General features: G+C 32.4%; 2 protein-coding genes across 4 annotated transcripts in view; one reads left to right on the top strand and one right to left on the bottom strand.

Moving 5' to 3' along the window:
- The window catches only part of LOC144959685 (uncharacterized), a 93457-nt gene extending 92241 nt beyond the window's left edge, over positions 1-1216 (top strand). For both annotated transcript variants that reach the window (XM_078892367.1, XM_078892374.1), the window contains one exon: positions 170-1216. In XM_078892367.1, the coding sequence (XP_078748493.1) occupies positions 170-275 (106 nt within the window). In that variant the 3' untranslated portion in view covers positions 276-1216. The remainder of the gene's footprint in view (positions 1-169) is intronic.
- Positions 1217-4633: 3417 nt separating this feature from the next.
- On the bottom strand, positions 4634-12864 carry LOC144959665 (uncharacterized). Of its 2 annotated transcripts, none has more exons than XM_078892338.1 (7): positions 12712-12864; positions 11448-11553; positions 9700-9818; positions 8986-9115; positions 8313-8501; positions 7493-7581; positions 4634-7078 (listed from the first exon to the last, which is right to left on the bottom strand). In XM_078892338.1, the coding sequence occupies exons 2-7, from the start codon at positions 11532-11534 to the stop codon at positions 7003-7005; spliced, it is 690 nt and encodes a 229-aa protein (XP_078748464.1). In that variant the 5' UTR covers positions 11535-11553; positions 12712-12864; the 3' UTR covers positions 4634-7002. The 2 variants fall into 2 exon arrangements, with proteins under 2 accessions (XP_078748464.1, XP_078748473.1); XM_078892347.1 differs by lacking the exon at positions 12712-12864 and adding an exon at positions 12500-12592.
- Positions 12865-12967: the final 103 nt, after the last annotated feature.

The raw sequence follows: 12967 nt of genomic DNA, 5'->3' as shown, positions 1-12967 counted from the left end.
ATGGACAACAAATAACAAATATAATATAATAGCACATTTCAACAAAAATATTCAAGATTATCTTTCTACGGTTTTTCATGTGATGTAGTATTTCAACAATGACACCAATTATTTTCGTTCATTTGAAGGCATTTTATTAATCCTTTTCATTTCAATATTTTTCATACAGGATTGTTGGAGATACTGGTACTGGTACGCACACCGGCCCTTATCGTATGTCAGTTACCTTGCCTTCTACCTATGGCGATGACAGCGATGTCTCTGACTTCAATTAACTCCAATATATGTAATTAATTCTCCCATTAATTGGGAGAAACCATTCATGAAAACATTGTGTTCTTCCCCTTAGCATAAAACACTCCCTAAATATTTTAGATCTACTCTTCCTTTTATATTATTTTTTTAAATCACACATTTTCTTCTCTGGACATTCTCCATAATGATTCTTTTTTATTTTATTGATTTGAGATATATAATTTTGATCCTTGTATACGATCAGTTTAGAAACGTACTGATGTAGAAAATGGGACAATTTAGAAAATTTTCTATGTGACACAATTTAGTGCATATAATCAAACGTTTAGATTAAATATAAATTTTTTCCAGACTTTTTGTAATGTTATTTTGATTACACAACAATTGCTAGAATGTATTCAGGGGGTTTTCCTTTTGATATTTATCTCATTTTATTGTATAGATTTATTTTCAAACTTATTAGTGAAATTTCACAGTAATCATCACTATCTAAAGGGTGGTCCTGATTGCTCATTCAGTAGAGCACTCGCTTCACAGGCGAAGGGACTGAGATCGACCCTGGGTGATGTCGATATTCTTTTTTTTTTTTACCCTCATGTCCACCCAGCAGTGATTGGTTAGCTGGGCCTGTTAGATCTGGCGGAAAGGGGTTGGACACTCAACTTGTGACCTATATGTTGCGTTGCTGGTTTGAGTTCCGTTTTAAACCATGGGAATTTGAGCCCTTGGAGAGACCTCTTGCATTGTCTCATGTAAAATGAGTCCCTGGCCTTTAACAGCTTTGAGCAAATTTAGTGGATAATGCTCTATATAAAAGCTCATATTTTTACAATCATTTAAAGCTGAAGTTAACAATATATTTAAGATATTATATTTTTCTGTAATAAAACAAATCGTTTTGAATTTGGCTTATTTAACATTCCGTCCTTGAGTAAAGTAAATAAATTAAATATTATATTAAGCTATTGTTTTTCTTGTTCTTTTTTACAACTAATATCATCATTGCTGTATCCTCTCGGAAAAAAAGTAGTGGCAAGATTATCATATAGAGCCAGTCACATCCAGATTTCAGTAGTATGACATGGACATTACAGATTATATCCTATTTCTTATGTGTCTATGACAAAGGTGGTATTGATCAATTCTTAGAGCGTCAGACTGGCCCATCAGTCTTTTTAAGACATTCCTTTTCACCTATTATCAGGGTCAAATTGAGATAATTTTAAAAAGAACTATTAATCTAAAGGAGATCTTCGAAAAGGACTATTTGAAGGGCAATAATGAGTTCATTTCATGCTACAGAGATTGCGGAAAAAAGCAGTTCAGTGCTCCCAAGGCTGTCAGCTACTACAGTGTACAGTTGAACATAATTATATTGCCATGTGAGGGACTTAAAAAAAATTTGAGTTATACCAAGATTACGACATGACAAGTTTTCTTGTATTGTTTTCTTTTTTTTTTGGGGGGGGGGAGGGGGTTCAAGGGATGCATATTTTTTACTTCCTCGCATTAAGGATGCTTATTGAGGCATGAAATAGTAAAGAAAGTGATGAAACTGGAGTAAAATGGATTCTCCAATCCAAATAACAATACATTGGGTTGACTTTTCCAAATGCAACCGAACTTTTAAGAGTGTTATTGATTTAGTAAAATAACTCAATCATCCCTTAATCATGTATATATTATTAAATTATTGTTTGTACAAAAATCCTTTAGAAAGTGTAAAGATTGTTATTTTGGCCTATTTTCACTAAACTAGCACAGTAGCATGGCTATTCAACTTGACTGGGGATTGTGTTTGCCACGTTTGCAAAGTGAAAGATGCAGTGAATTATACAAGTGTTCAAATGAATGAAAATGGGGCTGCATAAAAGTTTCATCAGGAGAAATTAAATCAATTAAGCCAGAGTTTTAGAGGTCCAAAAATCATTTAACTTTTTTTTTTGTCCAATAATCGACTCTGATTAGGAATTCCCAACCTGTATTCTTCGTAATAACGGACTAGAGCTGTGTCGGGAAGCGATCCACAAGGTTCTTATGAAAGACTCCTCTTATGTTTTTAACAGTTTGATTTGGTTTGCTGTCATGATACAAACAAAACTAAGATGTCTTGTTATGTGTAATTGAGACCTTACTATCTCGTTTTGTGTGTGTATGTGGGTATGTACAACAAACCGCTTGCCAGTCAGAAAAGAAAGAAAACAGCAAAACAGTGTTTGAAAAAATACCTCAACTATTTAACCTTTCAAAGGTGAAATTCAATCTTGCTTGGACCCAACTGAATATCTTATCTTTTTCATCAAGAGACATAAGAAAAAAGTTTAAATGAAGCTAGATGCGCGACATTCTTACTGCTCTCCTGGTGGAAAGGGTTTTATTCTGCATTAAATATAATATAATTAGGAAACAAATGAGTGTCACAGTTAAGGGGTTAAAATTGCTAAACCTTCCGTGACACTTATACGTACCTAGAACCTCTCTTTCATCTTCGCAATGTACTATATCTTCAACTGTCATGTTGTTTCTTTTTTCAGCTTTCCCCATGCATATTAACTCTTTAAGATTCAACCCGACAAAAACCGACAACGACATAATATTCATGGGCGGGGTAGTCAAGACTGGCCTCAGTAAGTAAAATCCAATCGTTGTGAAGGAAATGACAGGCCCTGTCACTGCCGCAGGGTGTTTTCAGCTTTGATTTTTGTGAATTTGCCGACCGAAAAGAAAATACGTTTCAGAAATTGCGATTTAATCCTATTTTATTAGCGGGTGAAAATCATTGACATTGCACTTTGGTAAAAATCGGTAAAAAATTACGACTTTGGTGATGAAAAATGACTTTGAAGACCATTATTGTAAACTTTTAAAAATATTATGAATAATTTATAACTCCCTTATTTGTGGTTCGATTTTGTCATTCGAGGTCTCAATTTTATTGTAATAAAGAGATAGGAACTTCAGAGTTATTTTTTCTGATGCGAAATTATTACTTTGTAATTTCAGCACCAAGAAATATAGTCGGTAAATAAATTTGTTACACTTCTTTGATAGAACGCCGGGGTCCGTTCGTGTAGAATTGTGAATCAAGCATCTCAAAGTCTTTGACCAATCACAGGCTATCTATCCAGCTGGCCGAAACAAAGACGCTTTCTCCCGTCGATGTATTACGCTATTGTTATGCAAGGAATATAACACCTTATGGAGTAGGCCTAAAAGCTAAAATCTAAAAGTAAAAAATATAATTCTGAGGAATTTGAAAGTCACATTGCTGAAATCAGCTTGAAAAAGAAGTACATTGGTCTTTGTTTCATAAAAATCGGTTGAAAACCAACTGTTTTACGAATAAATTTTATTTTAAAAATTGCTTTGGTTTATTTTAGCTTTTTTTAGCAACTTTTTAATTTATCGGCCGATTTTCTTGATTTTTATATCATTCTTTATATCTCAAAGAGACGAGATCAGTGATATACTTTGTTTGTTTCAAATGTAACTAGAACGTAATTTGGCTTTTTTACCTATCGACCATGCCTGGATAATTTATTCAACAACGTGGCGATGTGACGCAACAATTCCATGGCCGTCTTCCACTGCATCGACGATGATTCAATTCATTGTTGACGTCTGTTGACACGTGAGCTGCCAGAACGACCAATCGTTGAAGGGTCAAGATGCTCAGTAGCCAATCGTTCTTCGGTCAAAAAACTTATGAACTCACGAGAACAAAAGTTTGAAATTTGGTGATGGACGGACCTATGAAATCGTTTCTGGGCGGAGTTTAGCCATGAGTGACCGTAGAAAACGAAAAGGCGACTACAGATATCAAAGAGTAGGCTTATATCATCAAAGGATGTCTACATGATTGACATGGCCATATAGGGAACTCATTATCTACTCCCCCAAAAAGAATCTGAACACGAGAGGGTTAAGGTGTCTCTAATCTATCTCATGGTAAAATGAAAACTTCCTGCTTGGTTAGTAAATTGTTTCTTGTTCAGTTCAAACCAAGACATCAGGAAATGGGTGTCTATTGTGAAACAATACATGTGCTGTTAAATCGAACAGACTCAAAGATTTTACAAAATTTTACAATTCCTGCATTGTAGAGAGATTGGATGACCAATCTCATTTTCCATTCACCTTATATATAAACATCAATCTATGGCATTGTCGTCAGTTAAAAATGGGGAGGAGATGCACACTTGACATATTTGTTAAATTTGATAACATATTTCCTCATAACTATGTCAATTTTTGTTGTTACAATCTGTCAAAACGTTTAGGGATATTGGCATTTGAAGTCAAAATAAAAGTATTTTTTTGTTTTGTTTTGAATGGTACAAGAAAAGGGGAAACAAAATCAAGATAAAAAATAAAGCCATTAATCTAGCATTAGTATTTATTTACGATCACCATGATATATCTTCATAGTATAAGAAATAATCGGTCATCTACTGGTACAAGTCATGGTAAAGTAAGTTACGTTTAAAGAATATATTGTTCTAAAATCAAAGTAAAACTGATTCACAATTTAAATGCAAGAGCACTCTAAGCATAACAAATAACCTTATGGTTGCATCGGTTAAGAATCTTTTTAGCTTTAAAGACATATCTCTCTCCCTCTCTCTCTCTCCCCCTCCCCTCTCTCTCTCTCTGTCTCTCTCTCTCTCTCTCTCTCTCTCTCTCTCTCTCTCTCTCTCTCTCTCTCTCTCTCTCACTCATTAAAGTAATAAAAAAACAATAATAATAATAGTGCGAATGGATCAAAATAAAATATATGTCCAAAATTAATAAAGAGAGGAAGTTTTGTTTGTTTGTTGCTTTAGGTCTCTTCCAACACAATTGAGGTTATATGAGAGACCGCTGAAACAAAAAAACAAGCAATCCAACAAAAATAGTACAAATGTAAATCAAAATCATAACCTAAAGATATCATAAGCTAAATTATAAATAACCAAGAACAAACAGGCAGAAGATTTACAGGAGAAAAAAAATATCCCCTGTCAAAAATACAATCACAAACCAAAGAAGCAGGATAGGCTAGTAAAGAGAAGAAGAAACGACATCACTATCAGATCGTACACCCATGCGAACATCATAGGTATATGATTCAAGGGTGATGCTCCCATCCAACCACCGCAAAAAGAGAGGAAGTAATAAATGAATAATATGAGGATTTTGTAAGACCGCTCATGATGAAAACTTCATACATATACTAGGATTATAAAGCTTTATTCAATGCTCAAAATAATTAACATTTTAACCAAATCAATACAAAATGAGAAATAACGGTGAAAAAAAAAACAATAAAAGATATACTATCACATGTTCACTTGCCTGAATTTAAACGATTCATCACAGACCAACAAACCCACAAATATCATTGTGTTATTTTAGTAAAATAAACAATAATTTTATTGATAATGTATATACACACACAAACACACACACACACACAGACAGACACACACACACATACACATATATATTCATGATGATCCTTCAAATTGGTGTGAACACAAACTAAAATAAAAACACAAATTGTCTAATTTCTTCATTTCAAAAGTTTATGATAAAAAGGTTATCTGAGTATCAATTAAAGTTAAAATGGTCTCATTTTTGTTTGGATAAAATCAGTAAATATTTGCCCTTTATGTAACTGACATTTATATTACAATAAATCAACATTGATAGATATGACAACTTGAAAATTCAATGATTATCGTACATAAAAATAGCACCATAAATGCTTTATGTGGTATTTGGGAAAGGGTTTCGGTATGAAAGCTGCTAATATTAAAAATTGATTATCTTAAAGCTTAATTTGATTCGCCATAAATCATCAACAAGGAATCCACAAATTGCGCATGAGTACATATATCTAACATGAAATATTATCTATATACAATAATTCTATGCTATTTTACATGGTGTATAAATAACGACAGCTCACAATGTAATGACATTATTACAAAAATATATATAACAATATCACTGTTGCCGTGCTGTCCGTAAATTTGATTTAAAACAAACAAACATATTCATTTATCTGTATTCATCATTTTTGGATTGTTCAAAACATCATGATTTTGTCAGCGAGATGATTGCAACTTCTCAAATCATAATAATCAAGATTCGTGCAGAATCTTTCAAACATTAACAAATTCATTTGTTTGTATTTTGGCCAGAAAATATTGATGACCCTCAACTTGCCAGAAATTCTTAAATTTCTTAATTAACTCCTCAAAGACTCCAGTTTGAGAATTATGACGTGTAGTTGATGGTCATCTAAAAAAATTGAAGACAAAAATATCTGGTCAAAATGAAAATTAAGCAATTCGTTAATAAATGGGAGTATTAGTCATTCTGATGGTCTAAAATGCATGTTATCCCAGAGATTCGAAAAATATAGTTGAAAACTATAATGTTTGTTTCTTACGCTCATCGTACAGAAATAAATATTGACAAAGTTTCAAGAGCAAATTTGATGCTTGAAACAAAAGCAAAAAAGTCAAAAATGGCGAAGTTGAATGTAGGCTTCAACAATTTTTTATCATCTCACTTTCATCAAGTTCTATGTCAAATATTTTGCTCATCAACACTTCTAATAAAGGGAAATCACAAAATGGTCACAATAATTGTCCTTGATGAATAAACTTAAGCATACAATCAACTTCATCATTGTTTTCTACAAAGTCTCTAATTGTTGATAATTATTAATCATGGCAGTGCTGTTTTAAATGCAATGATTTACAACAGATCTAAGTCTGGATCTTGTCCTGTGGGGTCTGCTCCACTTGGTCGTTGGTTTTTGAGGTAAGTGCGTCTGGTAATGAAAGAAAATGAAGAGATATTTGTCAAAAAGTGAGAGATAGAAATAAAGAAAGCAAACATATATATATATATATAATATATAATATATATATATATATATATATATATATTATATATATCCAGGGCAGCCTTGAAAAAGCCATTACACTGACTGAAACTGAAACAAATTTGTTGGCGATAAAATTTTTTTAAAAAAGGCGAGATAATAAACATAATTCGCGCTCCTTAATTGTCGAGAATTCTATATGATCCACGTATATCAATTTCTCACGAATAATATATATATATATTATATATATATAATATATATATATATATATATATATATTATATATATATATATATATAAACACACATTCCCATGCGTAGTAAGTGATAGAATCTATAACTTTAAGTTACAACTCACAACAATGCATTAGTTCGTTGTAAATCCTCTATTTTTGCCTCTGTAGCATCCATCCACTCTTTGTACTTCTCTCCCCACGTTCTCTTTAGCTGTTAAAAGAAAGGGTTTATAAGGAATGGGGCATATAATTCTGTAAAGTGAAATTTATACATGATATAAATAGTTATACTCAGAACAATTATCTTCTCTTTGGCTCTTTACAAACTTGTTTCAATCAGGTATAATAAATCTAGTTGCCCAGGCTCTGTTAGGTGGAAAAAACCTCAACTCCACAAGAGACTCTGGTCCCTTTGTTGATTAAGTTATTGAAACTATCATCAAGATTCTTTCTATTTTTCAACCATGTTAGTGAAACCTTGAGATAATAACATTTTTTGTGAATTGATAACATTTTCCATTCCAATTCTTTTACTATCATGAACTAAAGGGTTCATAATGACCAAATTTTATTAGTATAAGTGACTGATATACACATGTTGATCCTGACACAAACAGTAACAAAAAGAAAAAAAGAATTAATAATAAAAAGATGTTTTTAAAAATGTCCATTTCCGAGAAATAAAAAGAAAGAAAAGTGTCTGTTCTAGTAGAGCATGATGAAATTTTCAATTGTGGTTTACACCAAGGAATAACTACTCACCTCCAATATATAGTTTACATATTTACTAGTTTGAAAATCCATATTGACATGGTTTCCATGTTGTAATGGCCAAGATCTCAAAACCAACACAAAATGTTCAACACCAAAACAATGATAACAAACCCATGCCTTGTATTCTGTTATGAGCCGAATTATAAAGATAATGTACACCCAGCTCACCTCCATTTTGAATTTTTCTTCCATTTCACACCAGCTTGCTTCCTTAACACTCAAATCAGACAGCAACGTATCTACTTTGTCACGTAAAGAATGATTTTCGGCCAGTAAACTCATGTTGTCATTTTCAAGGTCATCGTTCCGTTTCCTTAGAAATTCTAGCTCCTCCAAATGGCCACAATCTTTGTTAGACTGTAAGGGGAAAAAATTTTTAAAATAATAATAACTTTAATGATGATAATAATAATAATAATAATAATAATAATAATAATAATAATAATAATAATAATAATAATAATAATAATAATAATAGGTCTGATAATAATAATAATAATAATAATAATAATAATAATAATAATAATAATAATAATAATAATAATAATAATAATAATAATAATAATAATAATAATAATAATAATAACGGCAATTGATTAGCAAAAGTATTACGTGTTCTTTGTAAAGTTTACATTTTACTAATTCCTAAGAAGAAATGAAGTAGTTCTCTCTCTCTCTCTCTCTCTCTCTCTCTCTCTCTCTCTCTCTCTCTCTCTCTCTCTCTCTCTCTCTCTCTCTCTCTCTCTCTCTCTCTCTCTCTCTTTCTTTCTTTCTTTCTCTTCCCTTCTCCTTTGAAGAAAATAAATAAAATTTGAAAAACAAATAATTCAAGACATCATACCTCAGCAGTTTTCCGAAGTACAGCAAGCTGATCCTCATACCGTTTTTTTACCTCATTTAACTCTTGTTCCCAAGTTTTATCTTTTTCTGCTAATTTTTTCGTTAATTCTTTGTCTTCGGTTTTAGATTCTCTGAAAATAATAAGCATTTGAACAACAAGAACAAAAAGTACTTTTTTTTTTTTTTTTTAAAGATAACTTCCAAACTTTTTCTCCATTCTTTCTCTGAATGAATGAATATTGTGTTAGAAACCCAAACTTATACTGAGGTAGAAGGAAACATAAATCCGGATATAAGCGCTAATGATGCACTGTCCTTAAAATGATTGTCCAGAAATAGTGCTATAAAACTACATATAAAGGATTACATTGTATCAGCTTCGACTTGAACTTAAATCTGGCAAAAATCTGGCTGTTAATCAAATGAAGAATCTTATATTTCTTGAAGCTCACATAATAGCTGACAGAATCTGTCTAGATACATAATAAAGCATTCTTATCATGTGTCACAAAATTGAGAGGATTCCTTTAAAATGAGGTTTTTTTTTTTTATACTGACAATTCTATGCTTATTCTTTTTAAAAAACTTAACAAGAATTAATTCAAAGTACGAAATGAATATCTATAAACTAAAACATTAAAAAAATGGAAGACAAAGTCTGAAAGAATTAATGGATACACATAGTAAAAAGTAAAAGCAATTATCCAATGCTCACCTCCTGCCAAAAGGAGCACCAACTTCTAAAACTTCTCGTTCTCTCTTCAATACAGTTGTATTTTTTGCTTTTCTTAACTCGTCTAGCCTTCTCTTAAGACTGTTCACCTCTTCCTCTAACTGCAATGAATAGAATATAATCTTAGGTTATACTAATGTTATATTAAAATAAAAATGTAGTCTGAAAATCTACACAAATATGATTCAAAGGGAAACAGTAGGAAGCTTTGTCCACAAAGGCAAGGATAAACATTAGAAAGTATAATTTTAATGTGAGAGTTGTTCAGTTGTGGAATATATTTTTTGAAAATGGTCTTTATTGGTTTTATACAGGACAGTACTGGTAGCTTTCATGCTTCTATTGCTTGAAAGAATCCAGTTTCTCCGTATTTTCCAAAGGGCTTTAGGTCACACCCTGTCAAATGCTTTCCAGAACTCTATAAAGTTGTGGAATAGATCTTGTTGGTGCTGTAGGCATTTCGACAATTGAACACCTCCTTGTGTGTGCTGCCTGCCCTGAACTCACTCTTCTTATGCAAGTATTTGTTCTGATCTGTTTTTCAGTCTGGTTAGGATAATACGTAACATTATCTTGCTGGAATGACAGATAGGGCTGACTGTTCTGTAGTTGCTACACTTTCTGAGATTTCTCTTTTTGTTTTGATATAAGTATCACAAGTCCAAACTTTAGGCCATGTTTTCTGTTCCATTATTCTCTGACAGAGTGCTGTAAATACCAATAAGGCTTGTTCCCCATCACTTTTCATTAGTTTTAATGCTATATTGTTTATTCCTAGTAATGTTGTTATTGTTTGAAATCTTTACTGAATCTTTCACTTCCTCTTTTAATATCGGTGGGGTGTTGTCTACTTCTCCATCGAATGTTGTGTTGATCATATTAAGCTTCACATTATGCAGGCCATTGCAGTGCTTTGTCATCTGTTTTTTTTTTTTACTTCCTTCTTGTTGGAAGATGAATTTCGTTTTTATCTTCTATGGCACTCAATTTAGAATGATATATTCTTGTGAGCATCTTCGAAGTACCGCAGACATGTGTAATGTTACCCCTCATTCTCATTCCTCGTCTATATTGAAACATTGGTCATTCACCCATTTCTCTTTCACTTTCTGTGTGTCTCTTAAGGTGACATATGATATTAATCAAAAGCTGACATCATATATTACCGATTTCCCAAGGTGATAAGGTAAAGCCTTATCAAACTTGAGTATCACTTATCATATTATTACTGTTTCCAGTTTGAAAATTTTAGGTCTACAATCTACAGAGCTGACCATATAAATAATGGATAAATAATAATGGCATGAAAATCAAGTCTCTGTCTTAAAGAGATCATAACACTAACCCCCTCCCAAATAGAAAATCAAAATAAACAAAGAAGACAAAAAACCCACCTCAACCAACCATACAAACAAACAAAATTCAAAAACAAAACAACACCCCCCCCCCCCCCCCCCCCCCCCCCCCCAAAAAAAAAAAAAACAAACAAAAAAACCAAACCAAAACAAAACAAAACAACAAAACAACAAACTAACAAAAAATCCAGAAAAGGATGAAAGGACCAATCATCATATTATGCTCAGAACAATGTCAAAAGCTACATATTTTCATCCCTTTGTCCTCCCTATCTCTAACGTGGCCCTCTTTTTTGATGATTGAATCTGAAATTCTTGTCTTACTTGCAATAGCAATGCTTTAAATAACGCAATAATTCTTATTGATCAACAAACCTCTTTCACTCTTTGTTTCAAGTGTGCCTCACTAGCTCTTATTTTAGATGAACGATCAGCAGCTGCAACTCGAATTTTGGTTGCCATCCTCTTTGAATTTCACCTCCTAGAAGTAACAATTACATAAATAATATTGTATCAAAGTACCATTTTGCGGCTCTCGCCAGTCTAAAAAAAATATTTTAAAAATTGAGCTTTTATATAGTGCAATATCCAATAAATGTGCTCCAGCGCTTTACAAGGGGTCCCTGGCCAACAGCAACATTTAACATTTAGGACGGGTTATGACGCCTGTTAGGAGAAATTTTATTTTTTTCGAACAGAGACAACGCTGTTAACGGTCAGGTACTCATTTTAGACCTGAGTGCGGTGAGAGAATGTGAGTAAAGAGCCTTCTCCAAGGACTCAACTATGCGCTGAGCGAGGATCGAACCCAGGCCCTTCGGATCCTAAAGCGAGTGTCATACAACAAGACCACATAGCCGCAGTCTACATAAATTGATTTAAATTTTAAAAATTATAAATAAACTAGCCTATTTAGTACATTAGAGAAGAGTGCCCCCAAAAAGACGACCCCTTATAAAATAGCGACGAACCAATTTATTTCAGATTCAGTTCACGTCGCTTCAGATTATTTTCACTGTGATATTTTATAAGGACTAGATGATAAGGGGACATTTTTCCATCAAGAAATCCATATTCATTCAAAATTGAAATTAACTTAATTATTAAGTGCACGTCGTCTGCCATAATTTTATTATTATTATTATTATTGTTATCATTATTATTATTATTATTATTATTATTATTATTATTATTATTATTATTATCATAATTGTTGTTGTTGTTCTTGTCACTAATATAGATAATTATTATAATGTCTAAACAACCTAAGAAGATAACAACACTAACTCCATCAAAAACATTTTCACTCCCTTTCAAAACTACTTTGAAGTTCGGTCAAAATATGACTTTCTTCTTTAATTTAAGTATTTCAAGACACGAAAAATACTATTTAAAGACATCACCCTGATTAATGCTATAGAACTGACTTTATGTAAAAGTGACAACCGATGAATCGACCTTCCTTTCGTTTTCGAGAGAACAAACGAAACCATAGACGCCAACTCGTTGCTGAGCTTAATTAAGATTACTTTGTCCTATCAAATTATATAAAACTTTAACCGCCGATTTTAAAGAAAGAATGATACATATTGAACATGAGATGAGGCTTGTGTTGGACACTAAAATGATTAATTATTACCAGAATAACTGCGGTGATTGTTTAGCCTGCTATGTCCTAATTGCTGTCATCATGATTAACATAAAACCACAGCATCAATAATATTGACAATCATACGCCGCAACTTATTTCAAGTTAGAGTAGAACTCTGTGAGTGAAAAGTAGGGAAGGGGAGTAACTGACGATGTTATTGTTTTTTAGGACAAGTCATCGACGAGTAGTTTCCCTTGCATTGTTGTCTTTGAAAATGTCGTCATTTTATCGCGATCTGATTGGT

Source organism: Berghia stephanieae, chromosome 1 (genome assembly GCF_034508935.2).
Source record: "Berghia stephanieae isolate SIO BIC M18660-M18661 chromosome 1, UCSD_Bste_1.3, whole genome shotgun sequence".
Lineage (NCBI taxonomy): Eukaryota > Metazoa > Mollusca > Gastropoda > Nudibranchia > Aeolidiidae > Berghia > Berghia stephanieae.
Note: the sequence above shows the minus strand (reverse complement) of the source record. Positions and strands in the feature narration are given on the sequence as shown.

Bases quoted from the DNA above. Each gene is read 5' to 3' on its own strand.
- LOC144959665 (XM_078892338.1), bottom strand. From the start codon at position 11,534: ATGGCAACCAAAATTCGAGTTGCAGCTGCTGATCGTTCATCTAAAATA. The intron at 9,819-11,447 runs GTTTGTTGATCA...TATTCATTGCAG, and splicing joins TGAAACAAAGAGTGAAAGAG to TTAGAGGAAGAGGTGAACAG. The intron at 7,079-7,492 runs GTGAGTTGTAAC...TTTCATTACCAG, and splicing joins CAACGAACTAATGCATTGTT to ACGCACTTACCTCAAAAACC.